Below are 22,453 nucleotides of genomic sequence, written 5' to 3' on the forward strand. Positions count from 1 at the left end.
AGAGACAAGTCCTTTAAAAAGAGGAAACAAAGATATAAGGTGTAATTACTTTTTTTCCATTGTCCTTTTTGATTTTAAGCCCCATCATTTTTTTTTAAAAGGGAATAAATATCCAGCTTTTAATTTTAAAACCCTATATCAGAAAAGTAAAAAAGTATTTGACTGTTCAAACTTCATCTCCTATTCAGTTTTATCCATTTCAAAAGTATTGCGAAACTTAAGATAGGGTTTTTAGACAGTCCCCAAAAAATGCCTGTCCTTTTCATCAAACTGACGAAAAAAAAAAAAAATTTGATTGAACTCGGGGTGGCAACCAATTACAATATACATACTCGGGTAGTATTGATTTACAAAAGTTATTTTCTCAGTTTTTTTGTTTTTTACAAATCAGCACCCCCTCTCTACTTGTACGAGAAAAATGTTTTTTACCACCGTCACAAAGTGACAAGGTGACTTTTGTGCGCGCGGTGTCCCGTCCGCCGTCCGTGGGGTGCCGTGCCCCCGAAAAACTTTGCTTGTGCCCCATCTAGAGGTCACTTTTTTTTAAGGGGATCTTATAAAGTTGTCAGAATTTTAATTTGATGAATCTAGGTCAAGTTCGAAACTGGGTCATGGCCAAAAAAAACTAGGTCATAGGTCAAAAAAATAAAAAAACCTTTGTCCCTTTTAGGGGCCTATATTTCACAAATTTTCATGAAAAGGGCAGAATTTCATTTGTGATTCTGGGGAAATTTCGAAAATGGGTCAGGGCCGTCAAAACAGGTCCAAGTAGTCAAATAATAAAAAAACCCTTTGTGACCCCTAAAGGCCATTTTTTTTAGCTCACCTTTCAAAAGGACAAGGTGGTTTTTTGTGATCGCGCGGTGTCCGTCTCCGTCCGGGGCGGTGTCACCCTCCGTAAATTTTGCTTGTGACCCTCTGAGGTCACATTTTTCATGGACTTTACAAATTGGCGAATTTCATTTTTGATAATCTAGGTCAAGTTAAAAACGGGTCACCGTCTTCAAAAACTAGGTCGTAGGTCAAAAATAGAAAAACCTTGTGACCTCTCTAAGGCCATAATTCACAAGATCTTCAAAAAACTTGGTCAGAATGTTCACCTTGATATATCTGGTCAAGTTTGAAACTGGTCAGGCCTTTAAAAAACTAGGCTAGGCAAAAAATAGAAAAACCTTGTGACCTCCAGAGGCCATATATTTCACAAGATTTTCAGAAGTTAGTGAGAAGTTCACCTGATGATATTAGGTCAATTTTCGAAAGGGTCACATCCATCAAAAACGGGTGTAGGCCAAAAATAAAAAAAACCTGTGACCTCTCTAGGGGCCCATATTTTCAGGGGAGTGTAGAAAGTGGGTCTGAATGTTTTTCTTGATGAATCTAGGTCAATTCAAAAACTGGTCAGTGCGGTCAAAAATGGGTCAGTAGGCTAAAAATAGAAAAACCTTGTGACCTCTCAAGGGGCCCCAATTTTCTAATTTTCATAAAAAAAAAATTGGTCAGATGTCCCTTGAGAATCTGGGCCAATTCGAAAGTGGGCTGACGGTCAAAAACAGGTCATATTTAAATAAAGAAAAACCTTGTGCCCCTCTCAGGGGCCAATTTTCATGGGCTGTATAAAAAATTGGTCTGAATGTTCATTTGAGATACGGGTCAAGTTTGAAAGGGGGTCAGGGGGCCATCAAAAACAGGTCTAGGTCAAATAATAAAAAAACCTTGTAAACCTTTTAAAGGCCATATTTTTCATGGGACTGTAAAAAATTGGTCTGAATTTCACTTATAAATTTTTAAGATCCAGTCAAAAACGGGGTCATGTGCGGTCAAAAACTAGGTCATTAGGTCAAATAAAAAAAAAAAAAACCTTTGTACCCTCTAAGGGCCATATTTTTTCATGGATTGTAAAAAGTTGGTCTAATTTCATCTTGATGAATCTAAGTAAAATTTTGAAACTGGTCTACGCGGTCAAAACTAGGTCAGTGGGTCTAAAATTTTAAAATTTTTTTGACCCTAAGACCATTTTTTAAAGATCTTCAGAAAATTGGTCAAAATTTTTATCTTGTAAACTAGGCATTTCCCAAAATGGGTCACATGAGCTAAAAAAACTAGGTCACTATGTCAGATAATAAAAAAAAAATGCGTAGAAAACTAAAAATTGGTTATGGGGATGAGGTGAGCGATTCAGGGACCATCATGGTCCTCTTGTTCTTTAGGAATCTTAAAAAAATTGGTCTGAATGTCATTTGATATATCTAGGTCAAGTTCGAAATGGGTAAACGCAGCAAAAACTAGGTCATAGGTCTAAAAAAAAAAAAAACCTTGTGACCCTCAGAGGCCATACTTGTGAATGGTTTCATAAAAATTGGTCAAATGTTCACCAAAATGATTTAGATCATTTTTGAAACGGGTCCCGTCTTTTAAAAACTGGGTCAGTGGGGCAAATAATAAAAAAAGCTTTGACCTTCTAAGGGCCAAAATTTTTCGGGCGTATAAAAAATGGTCGATGTTCTTGATGAATTTTGGTATTTTGAAACGGGTCAACTGCGGAAAAAAAATAGGTCATATCAAAATTATTAAAATTTTTTGCCCTCTCTAGAGGCCATTTTTTTTTTAAAGGATTTTCAGAAAATTGATCGAAGTTCCCTTGAGGGTTTATTTCTTTCGAAAGGGGTCAAGGGGTCAAAACTGGGCCAGTAGGAAAAAAAAAAAAAACCTTGGACCTCTTAAAGGGCCATTTTTTAAATGAGATCTTCATGAAAATTAGTGAAAATGTTCACCTTGATGATATCTAGGTAAATTTTAAAAACGGGGTCACATACCTCAAAAACTAGGTCAAAGGAAAAATAAAAAACCTTTGTTACCTTCTCTAGAGCCCATTTTTTTTTAAAATGGGTCTTCATAAAATTTTGGTCAAAATTTTTTATCTTGATTACTTTGGTAATTCAAAACGGGTAATGTAGTAAAAAAAAAAACACGCCCCATACCAAAACGGGGTCTGTGAGAAGAGGTGAGCGTTTCAGGCCCTTCAGGTCCCTTGTATTCTTTTATGGGAATGAAGAGGGATGCCTAAAATTTTTTTTTTTTAAAAAACACGGTGGTTGTTTCAGTGTAAAATGCATGACACAATGTCAATGATATGTTTTATGGAAACTGTAAGTGAATTTTTTAAAATTTAGCGAAGTCAAATTTTCGCGCTGTTGGGGGGAACGGCTAAAAAAATACTGAAAATGAAGGTTTTTCAATAAAAAGTAACTTTTATCGTTTTAAAAAATACCTTAATTGCAATGCACAAACACAGAAAATCTATTTACTTTTAAATAGACGTAACTGCATTCCATCTAATATTTCGCAGAAAGTTTGAAAAGAATAAAAACCCGTTTGAACTTGTGCAAAAATCATCTATTTTTTAAATTTTAAATTGCATTTTTTTATCTTTGCCTTGTCCAAACATCTATTTAACATATTTAAAACCTTTGATATATGGGCATTTGTCTGGTCGCCTAATTTTGAGGCCCCAACATTTTTCTGCTTTTTAAAACCATGTGGGACTTGAAACACACAAATTATCACCATTCCCACGTATACACATTTGGAATATTTTTTCTCAGGCAAAATCCTGTAAATATTGTCCTGAAGAATTTTCTCAAAATTTCCAAAGATCGCGTCAAAAAAGTGGAAAGAAAAAAAAGGGATAATAAAATTTATTTAATATAGTACGAGATTTTTTCCACAGTAAAAAGAAAGAAAAAAAAGTTTGTTCAACAGCATAATATATCTTTTTTTTTATTTTAAAAAAGACTTTAAACATATGAAACTTTATTAAGCAATTTTTTTTAAAGAAAAAAGGTTTTTATTAGTCCCGGGGAGAACTGTTTTTATACAACCGGTCCCAAAGTTCGGGCCATTCCCTATTTGATCGGTATTTGGTGTTTCAGATACTGCCAATTGTCTATTTTAGCGCTGCTGATACTGCGCTAATACAAGTACAGCATCTTGTTGAGAAATTAAGTTTATTCTTCTGAACACATTTTTAATGTCTTTACTTCAATTTTGATTAAACATAGTAAGGTAATATCATGATAAAATGTGAATCTGAAAAAAAAAATGTTGAAAATATAATCAGCTTATCCTTATGGTGATCATTCCTTTCAGATTTCATTGAATCAACCTCATCATGTCACTTTAGAAGATAAGAAGTGAGGGAGGCAACCATTATGCCTGCAGGAGCCATTCCATTCCCATTTGGTATTTGCAGGATTTGTAAGGACAGGGGGAACAGGGGTTCACTATGGCAGCCCCGGGGGAAGGTTGAAAATAGGGAAAAAAATCCTTTTTCACGGTAAGCACAACCTGTTCAAAATGAGCAATTTGATACCCATGTGCAGTAAAAAAACAATTTTTTCTTTTAAAACTGGTCACATTTTTTCCCAATCATATTGCAACTTGGGGCAGAATGATCGCTCGATGTCCGGCGTCTGTCTGTCGTCTGTCAACATTTTGCTTTGTATGTGAAGGCCTGTATTTTTCATTGATCTTTTTGAAATTTTGTCAAATGATTGCCTTATGAATTCTAGGTCAAGTTTTAAAATTGGGGGATTGGGTTCAAAAACTAGTCACAGGTCAAATCAAAAAAAACCTTTTGTAGGCATAGAGGCTGTATTTTTTTAATTGATCTTCATAATTGTGGTCAAATGTTGCCTTGTGAAAACTAGGTCGAATTTGAATTGGGGCATCGTGTCAAAAAGAGGCACAGGTAAAAACAAAGAAAACTTGTGTATGCTTTGAGGGGTTTATTTTTCAATTGATCTTTTGAAATTAAGTCAGAATGATTACCTTTAGAGATCTAGGCCAAGTTTGAATATGGGTCATCTGGGGTTAAAACCAGGGCCTAGGCAAATCAAAGAAAAACCCTTTTTAGGCGAAGAGGGTGTTTTTTTCAAGACTTTATGAATTGTGGTCAGAATGATTGCCTTGATGAAATCTAGGTCAATTTGAAATTGGGTCATCTGGTGTCAAAAAGTAGGGCACTAGGTCAAAACAAAGAAAAAAATTTTTGAAAACATAGAGGCTTTTTTTTCAATTTAACTTCAGAAATTAATCAGAAAGAATTTCCTTTTAAGACTAGGCCCAAATTTGAATAGGGCATCGGGATTAAACCCGGTCACAGTCAATCAAAGAAAAAACCCGTGTAGCATAGAAGCTGTATTTTTCCCCTTGATCTCATAAAATTTTGTCAAATGATTGCCTTTAGAAACAGGGCAAATTTTAATTGGGTTTTTGGGGTTAAAAAAATAGGTCCTAGGGGAGACAAAGAAAAAAACCTATGCGCGAATACTGTTTTTTTTTAATTGATCTTTTTGAAATTTGGTCAAAATATTGCCTTGATAAATCAGATTGAGTTCGAATTGGTCATCTGGGGTCAAAAAGTATTCACTAGGGCAAAACAAAGAAAAACCTTTTGTTGCGAAAGGCGTATTTTTTCCAAATTTAAACTTCAGAAAATTTTAAAACAGAAAAATTGCCTTGATGAAATAAGGTCGAATTGAAATTGGGTCATTGGGGTCAAAAATAAGGGCACTAGGATAAATCAAAGAAAAACCTTTTGTAGCATAGAAGGGGTTTTTTTTCAAATTGATCTTATGAAAATTTTTCAGAATGATGCCTTTATGAAAACAGGGAAAATCAAAGAAAAAAATTGTAATGCGATAGAATGTATTTTTCAGTTGATCTCAGAAATTTGGTCAGAAATTTCCTTGATCAAATTAGGTCAAGTTTGAATGAGGGCATCTTGCTCAAAACCCCAAATTTTTGTCCAAAATTTTTTTTTCCATGAAAACACTGGGCAAAAAGTTCACACTGTTTTTGGTGTGTTTCTCAAAGAGCGCCTAGGCCATTTTGGCCCTCCTTTTTTTATATTTGTGAGGGGGAATTTTAACATCAAAACTTTTAAGGACAAAATAAGGGGGATAAATCACGTACAAAAATCATGAAAAATTAGTGGTTTTTCGCTTGCACATTACGTGTGACAGTAAACTTTAATCTGACAGAAAATAACGGGTTTTAAAACACCAGAAAATTTGAAAAATTTTTAATTTTTGATAATTTTTACAAAATCAAAGAGGGAATTGAATCCCCCCTTTTATGTAGCAAGATTTTTTGAATTTTTGGGAAATTTAACTAACTGCAAATTTTAAACTATAGCTGTAAAGCGCGGCGGAGAAAATTTCTGGGGGGTTTCCCTTTACTATTTTGTTTTTCGGTGTTTTCACGATGGAGGTATTGTCATATAAAAAATGTCTCAATATTTCCTTTGGGTCGCGTCAATTATTTACTATCCCAAATAAGAATGATAAAAAAATTTTTTTGCACAAAAAACATGGGGGACCAATCTATGAACAAGTCCGCCTTTTCAAACTAGTGTTAAGGGGACAAAGGTTGCATATACTTATGCATCCCTTCAGAAATGGGGGTATTTTTGTTTTTTTTGGTTTGTGAGTCGGTTGGTCGTGGTCAATCTTTTAGGAAGGCCATTGGCAATTTTAAGGCGCAAACCTAAAACTGAAAAAGGGATTTTTTCCTAGACATGGTCGGAATACCTTTTTTTGAATCTATGGTCAAGAAATTTAAAGGGCATTTTTTAGACCAAAATGTTTATCACTTTTATTTAAAAACATAAAAAGCTCTACAAATTTTCTGTGGTCAGTAAATGCCCCCCTTATTTGGGGGGCAGGGTAAAGGTCAAGTCAAAGTGACCTTGCAAATTAAAACTTTTCTGATCCTTAGCTGGGGGTATCTTTTTTTAACTTATTTTTTTAGCTCATTTTATTTTTTTAAAAAAAATGAGAGTTTATTTTCATCACTTTAGGGTTTTTGGCGTCGGGGTCTGCGTCGGCTTTTGCGTCGGGGTTGCCTGGTTAAGTTTTATGTTTTGGTCCTTTTCCCTAAACTTTTCAAAAGCATTGCTTTGAAACTTGAATATTTTTTTTTTCCCCAAAGTACCCGTATAGCAAGAAACATAACTCCATCTTGCTTTTTGCAAGATTTATGGCCCCTTTTGTACTTAAAAATATCAGATTTCTTGTTAAATTTTTAGTTTAGGGCAACTTTTCCCCCCTTTAAAAATCAAAGCTTTTGCTTTTAAACTTGGAATACTTGTTCACCATCATAAGCAAACCCCCAAAATCAAGAAACATAACTCCATCCCGCTTTTTTCAAGAATTATTTGCCCCCCTTTTTGGGCTTAGAAAATCAGTTTTCTTGGTTTAAATTTTTTTGTTTAGGTCATTTTTTAACCTAACATCAAAGCTTTTTCTTTAAAAAAATTGCAACACTTTTTTCACCCCCATAAGCTCCCCGAAAAAGCAAGAAACATAACCCAACCTGCTTTTTTCAAATTTTTGGCCCCCTTTGGACTTAGAAAAAAATCAGATTCTTGGTTAAGTTTTAGTTTTGGGCAACTTTTTTTCTTAAAAATACAAAGCATTGCTTTAAAACTTGCAACTCTTTTCCCCTATAACTGACCCTGACACAACAACAAATTTTTCCCTCCTGCTTTTTGCAAAAATTTTTTCCCCTTTTGGACTTTTGAAAATCATTTTTTTGGGGTTGAATATTATTTAAAATCAAAATTTTTAAAACTATCAAAGCTATTGCTTTTAAAAATTTCAACAGTTTTTCCCCATCATAAGGGACATGTACATCAAGAAACTAACTCTTCCCGCTTTTTGCAAAGTGATGGCCCCTTTTAGACTTAGAAATCTGGGTAGGGCAATATTTGTTAACCAAAAAAAAATCGATGAGCGTCAGCACCCGCAAGGCGGTGCTCTTTTTAAAATTTTTCACTTAGTTTTTTAAAAGTTGCAGGGCTTTTTTTAAGCGGCATACTAGGGGGAGCCCAAATAAAAATGCTTCTTTTGGGGGGATTGTGATCTGACTCCGAAAAATCGAAATCGTTGCAAGTCATGCCGCTTCAAAAGATGCCTAGATGTGGGCATGTCTGTTGAAGGTAAGGGTATTTTTAAGGTGACTTTATATTTTGGAGAAATATACCAAGTTTGTTTGGAATATACATTCCTCAATGCCCTTTTTCACAAAAAGCTACAAAATTTTTTTAAAAGGGGGCCTGAAAAACCCGTTTGAGATGTTTAAAGCATCTTTTTTTTTATGTTTTTTAAAAAATTCAGTCAATGATAGGGATCAAATCCCGTTAAAAACCCCTCCAAACTATTTTTAGGGGGGAATTAGGAATCAGCCCAGTCCATCGCATTCTGTCAACATTCTTTCCTTTCATATCAATTCAGAGCTTATTTTGAAACTAAAAGCATGTTTGAGGATCATATAAGTCTTGTATAATGTAATAGAATAAGACAAGTCAACATACTAGACTTGTTTTGACAAATCTGTTTCCCCTTTTCACTTGGAAAAAGTCCCAAAATTTTCTGTTTTTATCAACTCCCAAAATTTTATGGAACCCAAAAGGTGTTATACAGATTTAAACCTACCCTTCATACTAACTTTTCTTAGTTTACCAGTTATTTGGCAGTCCTATCAGTCACAAATGGGGGTTTTGCATAACTTTAAAAGTAAAGAAATTTTTTTCCATGAAGGTTAACATGGGTAATTGGCAGTTTAGAGAATAAGTGATTTCTTTGTTTGTTGCTGTGACAACAGATGGTTGCATGGCAAAAATATCCCAGGTTTATGAAAAGAAATGTAGTTTTACTTAAAAAGTACAAAATTTTTTTCAGAAACCCGATTATATTGGGAGGATTTAGCGAAAATATGCAGGTTCTTCTATGAAATTTCAAGATAAACAATATGGTTCTTATAGCAGCAAATATACAAATCCTCAACTGGTGAATTGCTTAAAATTACATGGGAGAAAATTTTCATTTTCGAAAATTTTTGAAAATTTTTTTTCAGACAGTCAGGAAAAAATCAAGCACACACCCTTCCCTTTATGTGCTGAATTTTTAAAATAATTCTGAAGTTTTGAAAAATGAAGGTTTTTAAACAAATTCAAAATTGTAGAAAAAATTGATCCAAATTTCAAACTACCCTTAAACGCCCGGGGAGCATCCCCTACAGTTGTCCCTCTCTTAAATTTAGCAATTCTTTTTCCAATGTTCACAATACTGGGGTTTCAAATTTTAAGGGCAAATATCCACCAAATGGGTGAAAAAACGGGATTTTTCCCCCATTCTCATGTTACTGTTGAATTTAAAAATTTTTGAAAAATTGATAGTTTTTGGGAAATTTTGGAAAGTTTGGCCCCCTTGTTGTACTAATTTTTTCCAGTTACTTTTAAAAAAAAAGCATTAAATCCAGTGAAAGGGGGTTCTGTAAGCTTTTTGAATTCATAAAAAAGCCCAAGAACCCTCACTATTTATTAAATATAGTAAATAATAGGTACAGTAAGAAAACTTCAAGGGGGGACAAAAAAAATTATTATTAAATCAAAATTTAAAGCCCTTTCCTTGGTCTAGATGATCACATGATCAAGAAAAAAATCGTATTACCAAAGGCAGCCAAAAAAAACGTATTGCCTCCATCGTAGCATACGGTTTGACGTCAAAAAAATGTAATCCCTCACAATTTACCCGATAAAAAAATGACCAAAGGGGCAGATATTGTATTTAAAGTTTATAATTAAAAGGGGATTTAATAATAAAAATTGTTGCCTTTTGGTTGGTAGAATGTGGATTTTATCGACCCGATAAAAACAATACGACCTGCCCCTCGGGCTTCACTTTTTTTACACGTAAATCCGCATATCGACCTCAACAAAGGCAATTTAAAGAAAGTATGATTGTAATATTTTTTGTGGGATATGTATCAACTTTGTTGATTTGTTTCAACTGCTGAATGTAAAACAATTCTGCGGAAAAGCCAAATTTTTATAACCTTGGGGTTTTACCTTTGAAATGAATTGATTCTTTGTTTTTCCACATTTAACCCCTTGTCGCTGGCGGCAGATATTCGCCTTTGCGACCAGTGCAACCAAGATCAGCCTGACATCGGCATTGATCTGGCTGCACTGTTCGCTATTCGTGTAAATTTTTCGTGAAAACTCCTTTGAAAATAAGTAGTACTTCCCCAAATTGAAAAATGGACCAGTCCAATATGGGAAAAAAAACAGGGAAAGGGGGTTAAAGGGTCTATAAGTGAAAAAGGGAAAAAACATTTAAATTTATAAAAAGTTTATGGTCCATTTTATTTGGTGATATAAAATTTTTTTTGACTCCCCAGGGGAAAATTTTAAATACCCTTTTTTTCAATCATTTGGGCCCATTGTTACCCCCCAGATCTTTAATCTTTTTTATTTGCTGGTGAAAACTGCCCATTTAAAAATATTGATCTTTTAAGATATAAAAAACAATTTTTCAATTTTCAATGCCTATTATGATCTTTAAAGGCAAACCAAAAATTATCAATTATCGTGTTATTGCGGGCTGTACAGAATGTAGTTTAAAAAAATCCCAAGAGCTTTGCTTTTAAAATCACGGGGCATTTATAGTAAAAAATTTTGATATTTTGTTTTTTGTGGCCAGTATTTAAAAAGGGAAAAAAAAAAAAAGGGTGAAAGTGATCTTCCCTTTATGTTTTATACTTTTATTTGACCCGTCCCATGGGAAAACCAACAAAAGGGGGCTTTGCGACCAGCTTGGACCAGACCAGCCTGCGCATCCGTGCGTCGGGGTCAGGCCCCATGTTGTTCGTTTTTAAAACCTATTAAAAATTGGGAAAAAGAAACTGTTAGTGAACGCATGGTCCTGCCCCGACTGCGCGGATGGGGCAAGGCTGGTCTGGATCCTTTGCTGGTCAAAAAGCCACTATGTTGGTTTTCCAATGGCAGGGCCCAAAAATTATATAAAAAAATTGAAAAATTTAAAATGATTTTATCATGAAAAAAGGGTTTCCACTGTTAGGGGAATTAAAAAAATGGGTAAAAAAACATTTTATTGTGTTTCTTCTTTTAAATACTATCTCACGCTTCCAAACAAAACTATAATTAGATTTAAGGAAAACCCAGGGTTTTGAAATTCCCATTTTTCTTTTCTTGTAACTGGGATGGAAATAATTAAAATGAAATTTGGTCTTTTTAAAGACATTAAAAATTTAAAAACGTTTCCCCGAGAAAATTTTTCGAATTTTATCTTTTTTTTGGGGAGAAATCGGTTTTAAAATTTTAACATTGTTTGGCCTATGGGAAATATAAAAATTTCTTTGATTATGAAAACCTAAAGTTGGGGTTTCGAGAAAATTTTGGGGTTTAGAAAAGCGGCAATTTTTTTTTTCTGTAAAAATATCAAAAAAAATTTTTAAAAATTTCCCCCGTAGGGAAAGGAAAAAAATTATTATTTTCTAGTTTTAGGGGGGGAATACTATGAAAAAACCCAAAAGTTATCAGGGGAGGTAATCAAAAAGGGAAATTTTTTGGGGAAAAACTTTGTAAACTATTAATTTGCCCAATTAAAAACCAAATTTTCTTTGGTTTTCACATTTTCAAAGCTTACTTTATCAAGTTGTTTTGTAGCTTTTGGTGAAATTGAGGTATTCCCGGGTGGGTCACCCTTTAAAAATGAAGCTTTTCCAAAACAGGGCGTATTATAAAATTTGGCTTTGTGCCGGACTTCCATCCGTCCGCCCCCGTACATCTTAATCATTTTCGGGAGCAGGATTAAATTAATAACCTTGAGGTATTGACTTTAAATTGAGTTTTGGTAGATGGTGATGAGACTATGTGCAGAGCTTTTAAACCGTAAGTAGGTCAAAGATAAAGGTCACAAATTGAGTTAAAAGGGCCCCCAATAGTTTGGCCCCAAACTTTATTTTGTGGTTGAAGTTAATAAATTTAACCTTTTGAAAAGGTATTTGCCTTCAAACTTGGCCCCCCTTGTAGGGTAGGGTGGCGATGGAGGATGTGAAATGTGCATAAACTGGGGGAAGGGTTTTAAAGGTAAAGGCCAAAAATTGAGCTAAAGGTAAATTTTTTTCCCTTCTTTTAGTGTCTGGGAAAAATTTAAATTGCCTTCAAGATATTGTTTTTCAAACTTGGGTTTTTTGGTTTGGGGTGGTTGATGAGACAATATGCGAGTGCTTAAACCGGGGGGTGGTGGGGCCAAAGGTCAAGGTCACGAAAAAATAAATCTGCCTTAAATTTTTCGGTCCAGAGCACAATTTAAAAAACTTTTAAAAGGTATTGACTTGAAACCCTTTGGGAAAATGGGCTGGTGGGGGATTTTTAAACGATGTGCAGACTGCAACAATCTACATTAACTTCCCCCCCCACCCCTTTAAACCCCCCCCCCCACCCCCATCCCCTCCAAAAAAAATTTATTTAGTTTTTTAACCCTTTTTTTTTCCTGTCAGTACCACCATCGCAAAAAAAACCCATTTTTTTTTTTCCTCCCCCCCCCTCCGTTTGGTTTTTTATTCGGGTTTTTTGTCTCCCCCACCCCCTCCACCCCCCCAGGTGAGTTATTGTAATTTGCTCGATGTCCGGCGTCTGTCGTCCTTTTGTCTGTCAAAAATTTTGCTTGTTTTTTGTGACAGGGGCTGTTTTTTTCAATTGGTTTTTCATTTAAATTTTTGGGCAGAAATTATTGCTTTTTTGAAAATTTAGGCCAAAGTTTTAAAAAATGGGGCCCGGGGTCAAAAAATTGGTCACTAGGGGAAATTCAATGAAAAAACCTTGTGGATGCAATTTTTGGCTTTTTATTTTTCAATTGGTTCTTTATGAATTTTGGGCAGAATTTGGGTTTCCTTTTATGAATAATAGGTCAAAATTTGAAAAATGGGTAATCTGGGGGACAAAACTGGTCACTAGGTCAAACAAAGGAAAAAAAATTTTGTATGCGATAGGGTTGTATATTTTAAGGGTTTCATGGGAAAAATTTGTCAGAATAATTTTCCTTGATGAAAATTTAAATCGGCCCTTTAATTTTGGGTCATCTGGGTTTTAAAAACTAGGTTTCAAAATCAAATTCCCAAAAAAAAACCCTTTTGTAGGCCCTAGAGGCTTTTATTTTTCAATTGATCTTCATGAAATTTGGTCAGAATGATTGCCTCCCAAAGAAATTTTAGATCAAATTTGGAATATGGGGCAAACTGGGGGCAAAAAGAAAGGGCTAGGTCAAAAAAAAGAAAAACTTTGTGTATGCAATAGAGGGGGGTTTTTTTTCAAATTTATCTTCATGAAAAATTTTAAGAATGAAAGCCCTTTATGGAAAACTAGGTCCGTTCGAATATGGGTTTATTGGGGTTTAAAAACTAGGTCACTAGATCAAATCAAAGAAAAAAAAAAGTTTTGTGGAATAGAAAACTGTATTTATCAAATTGATCTTCCCTAAAAATTTGGTCAGATTGTTCCTTTATAAAATCTAGGTCAAGTTCGAAATTTTGGGTTTATTGGGGGGTTTTAAAAAAAGGGCACTAGGTCAATTTAAAGAAAAAAAAAAATTTTGTATGCGATAGAGGCTGTATTTTTTAATTTATCTTCATGAAAATTTGGTCAGAAAAATGAAATTTCCTTGATGAAATCTAGGTTTAAGGGTTTTAATTTTGGGGGCATCTTTGGGGGCAAAAAAATAGGTCATAGTTATATTTAAAAAAAAAAGTTGTTTAACTCAAGGACCACTTTTTTGGGCCAATTTAATTTAAAAATTGGCCGGATATTTGTTTCCATGAAATTTTATAGGTCCCAAACTTTTTTTACACGTTTTTGGTGGGGTTTCTCAGGTGAGGGGGCCCAGGGCCTTTTGGCCCTTTGTTTTTCATTAGTTTCTTGGGCCTTTTTGTTCCCCCGTCACCCCCCACTGAAAACAAAAACCAACCCCCCCCTTTTGCTTCCCCCTACCCAGGGTTTCCCCTGGCCCTAATTTTTTTTTCCCCCACAAAATATCGATGGCAGCGACAATTTTTAAAGGGGGAGGGGGGGGGATGTGTATTTTTCAACGTTTTTTACGATGAATTTCAAAAATTTTGGGCCTTTTTTAGTGTTTTTTTTTTTAATTAAAAATTAAAATTTTATTGGGGTGGGGGGGGCGGGGGCTCTCCCTCTGGGAAAATTTTTTAAATATTGGGATTTAAATCATGACCCCTGGTGCCAAAATTTTTTGGGCCAAAAATTTTTTGTACCCTCTTGATGGGGGGAGAGGGGGTTTAGGGAGAAAATCTTTAAATTTAAGGGGATGGGGAAAGGTGACCTTTGGGGCTTTTTTTGGTCCAAAAATTTTTAAATACCCTCTTGAAAGAGGGGGGGAGGGGGGGGCAGGGAGGGAAAAACATGAAATATAGGGGATGGGGAAAGGTGACCTCTGGTGCATTTTTTTGGGCCAAAATTTTAGTACCCTCTTGATGAGAGGGAGTGGGGGGGGCAGGGAAAAATCAAGAAAAATAGGGATGGGAAAGGTGACCTCTGGTGCATTTTTTTTGGGCCAAAAATTTTTTGTACCCCCTTTAAGAGAGGGAAGGGGGGGAGGGGGGAAAAAATCAAAAAATATTGGTATGGAAATGGTGCCTTTTGGGGCATTTTTTGGGGCCCAAAATTTTTGGTACCCTTTGATGGAGGGAGAAGGGGGGGCGGGGGGAAAATCATGAAATATTTGGTTTTGGAAAGGTGCCTCTGGTGGGATTTTTAGGTCCCCAAAAATTTTTTTTACGTCTTGATGAGAGGGAAAAGGGGGTCAGGGGGGGGGAAAAACAAGAAATATAGGTATGGAATTTGGGGGGGCCTCTGGTGCTTTTCCCGGCCCCTAAATTTTTGAAAAAAAAAACCCTTTAAAAAAATTATTATTAAATTTTTCCTTTGCCAAAACGTTTGGTGCATCCTAACTAGGGGAAAAGTGGGGGGGGTTGGGGTGGGTGGCGGGGACCGGGCCTGAAGCTGGACCTTGAAAAAATATTTCCATTAAAAAAGGGCTTTAAAAAATCAAACAAAAATACACAAATAAATTTTATTTTGCATTGGCAAATTTTATTTAAAATCGGAATAACCCATTTGCATTTTAAACGGAAATTTTGGGGCCCCGAAAAAAGTGTGACAAAAAAAAAATAAAAGGGAATCAAAACTGCATTAATTTATAAAATTAAAAAAAAGTAAATTTTTTTCTATGACCCGAGTTTAAAATTTTTACTATTGATTTTGCTTGTTTATCCCCAGTTTTTCTTGGAAATTTTCCAAAATCAAATTTCGATCATGATTTTTTTAAAAATTTTTGGAATTTATCGCCCGGGTGTCCCCTTTAGTCGTTATTCCAAAAATTTTTCTACAAAATATGGGCTTAGAAATGGCTACTTTTGGAAAACTTTCTTTTGTGATTCCACTTGTTAAAACTTGTTTTAAAAACAGCTGGCAGAGCTTTTAATTCAGTCCCCGAAACATTTTATTTTTATTTGGGGTTTTTCTATAAAAAGTAAACTTTCCTTGCCAAATTGCTTCAACAACGATGAAAGTTTGTTAAAAGGGGGGCTTATAATTTTGCCCCCCTTTAAAAAAAGTCCGCGTTCTACATCCAAACTGTCATGGGTTTTTCTCGTGTTTAAATTGAAAAATCAAAGATTTGAGAGGCAGTGGGGGGATGTTGGGGTAATTTTTTGCCCCAATCGCTTAAACCATCGGGTTTTTGACAGCTGTGTATTGTGTACATGAAAGGAAAAAGCCCACGGGAATATTGATTTTTTAAGCAAGAAAGAGGAGTACTTAAGACAGAGAAAAACAAATTTTAGGAAAAACTTTTTCGGCAAAAACTTTTTTCGGCCCAAATTTTTTTTTTTTTTACCATTTGGGGCTTTGGCGTTTGCGCGGGGAAAAAACCCCGCCCCTAACCCCTTTTAACCCCCCCCCCCCCACACGCAAAAGCCTCCCACCCCCAAAAAAAACTTTTTTAAATTTTTTAGCAGCTTGAGGTATGGAGTAAGAAAATTGTACAATAATGTTATATTGCTTAAGAATGTTTTGTATTTTCTGACAAGTATTAATACATAAATAAATTAAGTTATTTGGAGAAGTCTTTGTTTCTTTCAGCTGTGAGAATGGGAGTTTTTCCAAAAAATTTTTTAAAAAGGAAAAAACCCCTTTGAAGTAAATTTTACCAGGGCGGGGTCCCGATTTCAAAAAATTAGGTTTTTAAGTTGAAATGGGCTGGTACTGGGACTTATGATTTCAAAAAAAGTTTTAAAGAAGGAGATGCAAAATATACTAACCAGACTGCTTTACCAGACATAGAGTCAGAAAGGTCAATACAACAGGAACCCTCTTGGAATCAGACTAGAATTTCCCAGAGTGTGCCTAATAAGTTTGAATCTGATACACAAAAAATACTAAATGAAGGAAACAATAACCATTCATTACAAAAAGGTACTTCAATGCAAATGTCGAACTTTGCTAGACAGCATGCAGTCCAGGGATTTTCTAGAATTCATCCAGACTTAAGATTGTACCCAGCCCATCAGATGATGCCTGAACTGGTCCGAATCCCACCATGTAAAATGTCATCAGATAGTTCAGCAACAATTTCATCCTATGATCTCGCCAATTCTGATAAAAATATGTGTGCAGGAACTAACACAGAGGATAATTCAGGTTCAGTTTCAAAACATAACAGTTTTAGACAGCCTAATTGTGAAAATTTCAAAGTGCCTTTTGCTCCTTTTAAAACTTGTGTTGACCAACGGAACTTAGAAAGAAGTTTTCCTCAGTGGCATTCAGATGATAAAACTTTAGATAGACATCAAATATATCATCAAAATTTCAATTCAGATATCACGCAGTCATCTCATCTTTCACAAGATTTCAGTTCTTGCTCTACAGATTCTAACTGCAATGGAATTCAGTGGAGATCAGATCAAGAACCTGTGAAGCACATAGCTGATGGAGCTTTTAGCTCGCAGTCTGTGCAACAATTTTATTCCCAGACACAGCATCAGTTTGAACCTGCACAAAACCAGTCAACTTCACATTCAGACATGAATATGCGTTTTCAGCAGAATGTTCAGCCAGGAATTGAGGAAAAATTTAGACACTTTTTAGACAAACATAATCCTGTTGGTCCAAGTCAGATTAAGCACCAGATGCCGTCTGCTACTCAATCTAATGAGGCTTCAGAACAATGCTTTGGGTTTACATCAAGCAGTTTTTCAGCAAGGGAGCATGTTGCCATAGATACTGTAATGACACCTGAACAGTTGAGTGATGAAAGCACATTCCAAATGAGTGGAAAAAAATCAGATGAAATTTTGGATTTGACTTGGGCTGATCATTCTTCAGAAGCAAAAAATATAGTTGGAAATGGAACAGCAGAAGTAAAGAAAGCTGAGAATGAAAATGAAACAGTCATGTCATCTGCACTTTCATTAGATCAGTCAGATAATAAGTCCTTTGAAAATTTAAGGTGCTCTTCCCCAGGAAGTGTTATAAGTCGTGAAGGAAGTAACTCCAGTCAAAAAAGTCAATATAGTCCAGCTATTATTCAAATCCTTCTAGATCAAGTGCTTGACTCTAATCAGGGCTTTTTGTTTGCAGAAAATTTGAAACAGAAATTGGACCAGTCTAAAACTAATCATACTGTTCTTCAGCGAGTTTTGAATCTTATACACCAAGCCTCTGAAAGGCGAAAAAGCTCATCAGAATTGCCTGGAACTGGTGATAGTAACTTTGGTTTAAGCAAATTACCTGAAAATAGGTCAGAAGGTTTGAATCGTTTCCTTAATGATTTAAATGACAATTGTAATGAAAAAGAACCACCTTTACTGAGGAAAAAACGTTGCATAGAAGAAATGAATTTGAAGGAATCATTTGAAAATTTGGATGTACAAAGAGCTGTTAACGTTGATGTTCTTACTGAAATTCATGGACTTAATGACTCTTGTAACAATGCAAGTAGAAGTCCGCATGCATCCATGCCACAGCCAGATGGAAGTAGTCATGTTCACAATTCTTCTCAAGAGAATTCAAGGTCTTGTTATCCAGAAGTTCCAACTACGAAGATTTCTGTTAACCATAGTAATCAAACTGGGTCTCACACTATTTCAAGAATTCCAACAGTTCAAATTGCGTCATCCTCAGTTCAGAGCCCATCTCAACAAATTTCATCCAATCAGAATTTTCATTCCAACTCTCAGTGTATATCAACTAATAGAAATGCCCAGTACAATTCTCAAACTGCTTCAGACAACCAAAATGCACAATCAGTTCCAATTCAGAGTTGCTCTACAATGTCAGACATTGACATTCTACAACAATCAGGACTGAAAAATATGGAAGTATCAGACAATCTTGTAACAAGTACTGACTTAGTAGAAGAAGGAGGAGAAGAAAATGTGGAAGAAATGTTACAAATAATTGATTGTATGAACTTAGCAATGAAGATTCTCAATCGCTTCAAGCCAGAACATCGGGAGAAAATCCGCCTCTTTAAACAGGGACAGGTAAAATTACATGAAAGGCTTGATGACTCTACATCAAACTTGGTCTGTAGATTCATTATAAGGTCCTCTCCCAATCTTGTTCAAATGGGAACAATAGGCCCCTGTTTACCAGAGCTAAAATTTATAAGAAATGCCTTTAAACAACTCATAAACCACTTGATGGGTCTTCATCAAACTTGTTTTGTAGCATCATTATAAGGCCCTTCACCACCATTGTTCAGTTGGGAGCACTTCGCCCCATTTAGGGGCTGCTAGAGTTAAAAATAGTAATACCTTTAAATAACAGCTCATAAATTGCTTGATGGATCTTCATCAGATTTATTCGATTTGGGGCACTTTGCCTCTTTTAGGGGCCACTAGAGCTAAAAATAGCTTTGAAAGACTTGTTCTAATGAACTACTTCTCATGAAACCCTCAGTGGTTTATCAAACTTATTGGTCTGTTACTAAGCATCATTATAAGGTCCTCCCCAAAATTTGTTCTTGTAGGGGGCTCTTGGACCCTTTTAGGGGCTGTAATAGTTAAAAATAGAAATGCCTTTGAAGAACTTCTTCTATTGAACTGCTTGATAGGTCTTCATCAAACCTTGTCTGGGGCATCATTTTGAGTTTATTTACCATGTTTGTTCAATTATGGACATGCTGCACCACTAGAGCTTAAAAAAGAAGTCATTTACCTTTAACCCTTAGCCTGCTGCAGGCGAATTTAACAGCCTTTGCAAACAGCTTGGAACCAGATCAGACGCCGATTAAATCGGCGTCTGATCAGGTTCCAAGCTGTTTGCTACTCTGACAATATTTCTTCCAATTTTGGAGCAAATTGAATGAACTTTACAATTTTAGCAGACGACATTGCCAGCAGACGACAATTTATCTAGCATGCTAAAGGTTAAGGCACTGCTTCTCATGAACTGCTTGATGGATCTTCTGAAACTTTGTCTGTGACATCATTATAAGGTCTTATGCCAAATTTGTTCAGTTGGGGGCACTTAGACCCTTCAAGGAACCACAAGAATTAAAACAGAGATACTTTTAAAATGATTTCTTCTGAAGGTTAATTGTTTTTGGTGAGTGACAACAAAATATAGAAAAACCTTAAAATGACTTTTGTATTAATGAACAGCTTTAAAGGTTTTCATCAAGCCTAGTTAAAAGCAAAGTCAGATGGTTAAGGCTTTTTATCAGGTTAGCAACTTGGGGACCATTTAGGCCTCTTGTTTTGAGATTTCACTCAGCCAAACCAGAGTTATGGCACTGGACTTAGTCAAAATTATGTACAAAAGGTCATAAAGTTCGTGTTGCCAGCATCTCAAAATGTATTTGGCTTAGAGTCTTAAAACATTACATGATTTTATATAGCATGTGAGTACCTGGTGTATTTTTTGGGATTTCACTCAGCCAGACCAGAGTTATTGCCCTTGACTTAGTGAAAAATACACATTAAGTGCTTATTAGTTTGTGTTGCATATATCTTTAAAAGAATTGACCTAGTCATGAAACCTTGTAGGAATGTTATTCAGCATGTGAATTTGCATGTGAGTTTCGTTTTTGATTTTACTATGCAAGACCAGAGTTATGGCCCTTGACTTTGTCAAAAGTATGGAATAAGGGCATAAAAGTTTGTGTCACGTGTCTAAAAATGTATTAGAGGATTATTATATAACATTGTTGTGCACCTGGTGTTCTGTGTGGAATTTCACTCAGCCAGACCAAGGTTATGGTCCTTGACTTAGTTAAAAATACACTTTAAGTGCTTTAAACATTATGTTGCAGTTGTCTTAAAAAGTTTCACCTAGAGTCATGAAACTACGTACAGTGACAGGACGGATGAGGGGGTGTTGCAGGCACCACCAGTAACCTATAAACACCCAAAGTCATCTAGTTTATGAATACATGGTTATATCTTATATATGTTATAAATATCTTATCACAGCCATCCACCAAAACATGTCGCATACTGTGAAATTATTATTATTCGTGGGGGATTAATTTTCGTGGATTTCGTGGTTCAGCTCAACCTTGAAATTAAGTCCCAACGAACAAATGTCCACGATAATGTAAATTATACTCAATGTCGCAAAAAAAAGACACCATAGCCGTCCGCTCTGGTCCTTAGTTGTGTGCATGTGGCAGTAATAACCTGCAGTTTTCGTGTAGTTTATAGAGGCTCTATCAACAACAAAACATAGGTATGCATCGAAACAAAAACGACTATTTTATTAAGACATTTACCCATGGTTTGTGTATGACATTCACGTCAAAGTAAAAGTAGATACTAAAAACAGAAGTTTGACGTAGCGTCATGTGCCAGCCACACTATGCTGCGGCTGTTATTTGATTTTTAGCTCACCTGTCACAAAGTGACAAGGTGAGCTTTTGTGATCGCGCGGTGTCCGTCGTCCGTGCGTCCGTCCGTGCGTCCGTCCGTAAACTTTTGCTTGTGACCACTCTAGAGGTCACATTTTTCATGGGATCTTTATGAAAGTTGGTCAGAATGTACACCTTGATGATATCTAGGTCAAGTTCGAAACTGGGTCACGTGCCATCAAAAACTAGGTCAGTAGGTCTAAAAATAGAAAAACCTTGTGACCTCTCTAGAGGCCATAATTTTCAATGGATCTTCATGAAAATTGGTCAGAATGTTCACCTTGATGATATCTAGGTCAAGTTCGAAACTGGGTCACGTGCCTTCAAAAACTAGGACAGTAGGTCTAAAAATAGAAAAACCTTGTGACCTCTCTAGAGGCCATATATTTCACAAGATCTTCATGAAAATTGGTCAGAATGTTCACCTTGATGATATCTAGGTCAAGTTCGAAACTGGGCCACGTGCCTTCAAAAACTAGGTCAGTAGGTCAAATAATAGAAAAACCTTGTGACCTCTCTAAAGGCCATATTTTTCATGGGATCTGTATGAAAGTTGGTCTGAATGTTCATCTTGATGATATCTAGGTCAAGTTCGAAACTGGGTCACGTGCGGTCAAAAACTAGGTCAGTAGGTCTAAGAATAGAAAAACCTTGTGACCTCTCTAGAGGCCATATATTTCATGAAATCTTCATGAACATTGGTCAGAATGTTCACCATGATGATATCTAGGTCAGATTTGAAGGTGGGTCACGTACCATCAAAAACTAGGTCAGTAGGTCAAATAATAGAAAAACCTTGTGACCTCTCTAGAGGCCATATTTTCCATTGGATCTGTATGAAAGTTGGTCTGAATGTTCATCTTGATGATATCTAGGTCAAGTTCGAAAGTGGGTCACGTGCCATCAAAAACTAGGTCAGTAGGTCAAATAATAGAAAAACCTTGTGACCTCTCTAAAGGCCATATTTTTCAATTGATCTTCATGAAAGTTGGTCTGAATGTTCATCTTGATGATATCTAGGTCAAGTTCGAAACAGGGTCATGTGCGGTCAAAAACTAGGTCAGTAGGTCTAAAAATAGAAAAACCTTGTGACCTCTCTAGAGGCCATACTTGTGAATGGATCTCCATAAAAATTGGTCAGAATGTTCATCTTGATGATATCTAGGTCAAGTTCGAAAGTGGGTCACGTGCCATCAAAAAGTAGGTCAGTAGGTCAAATAATGAAAAAACCTTGTGACCTCTCTAGAGGCCATATTTTTCATGGCATCTATATGAAAATTGGTCTGAATGTTTATCTTGATGATATCTAGATCAAGTTTGAAACTGGGTCAACTGCGATCAAAAACTAGGTCAGTAGGTCTTGAAATAGAAAAACCTTGTGACCTCTCTAGAGGCCATACCCTTGAATGGATCTTCATGAAAATTGGTCAGAATGTTCACCTTGATGATATCTAGGTCAAGTTTGAAACTGGGTCACGTGCCTTAAAATACTAGGTCAATAGGTCAAATAATAGAAAAACCTTGTGACCTCTCTAGAGACCATATTTTTCAATGGATCTTCATGAAAATTGGTCAGAATTTTTATCTTGATAATATCTAGGTCAAGTTCAAAACTGGGTCACATGAGCTCAAAAACTAGGTCACTATGTCAAATAATAGAAAAT

The 22,453-nt window shown here is 35.7% G+C and overlaps 1 protein-coding gene across 1 annotated transcript in view; it reads left to right on the plus strand.

Annotated features, from left to right (window-relative positions):
- The first annotated feature begins 16,145 nt into the window (after positions 1 to 16,145).
- The window catches only part of LOC123536937 (uncharacterized), a 29,550-nt gene continuing 23,242 nt past the window's right edge, over positions 16,146 to 22,453 (plus strand). Inside the window, exon 1 of the mRNA XM_053528110.1 lies at positions 16,146 to 18,423. Coding sequence (XP_053384085.1) covers positions 16,363 to 18,423 — 2,061 coding nt within the window. The 5' untranslated portion in view covers positions 16,146 to 16,362. The remainder of the gene's footprint in view (positions 18,424 to 22,453) is intronic.

This window comes from Mercenaria mercenaria, chromosome 17, assembly GCF_021730395.1.
Source record: "Mercenaria mercenaria strain notata chromosome 17, MADL_Memer_1, whole genome shotgun sequence".
NCBI classification, from domain to species: domain Eukaryota; kingdom Metazoa; phylum Mollusca; class Bivalvia; order Venerida; family Veneridae; genus Mercenaria; species Mercenaria mercenaria.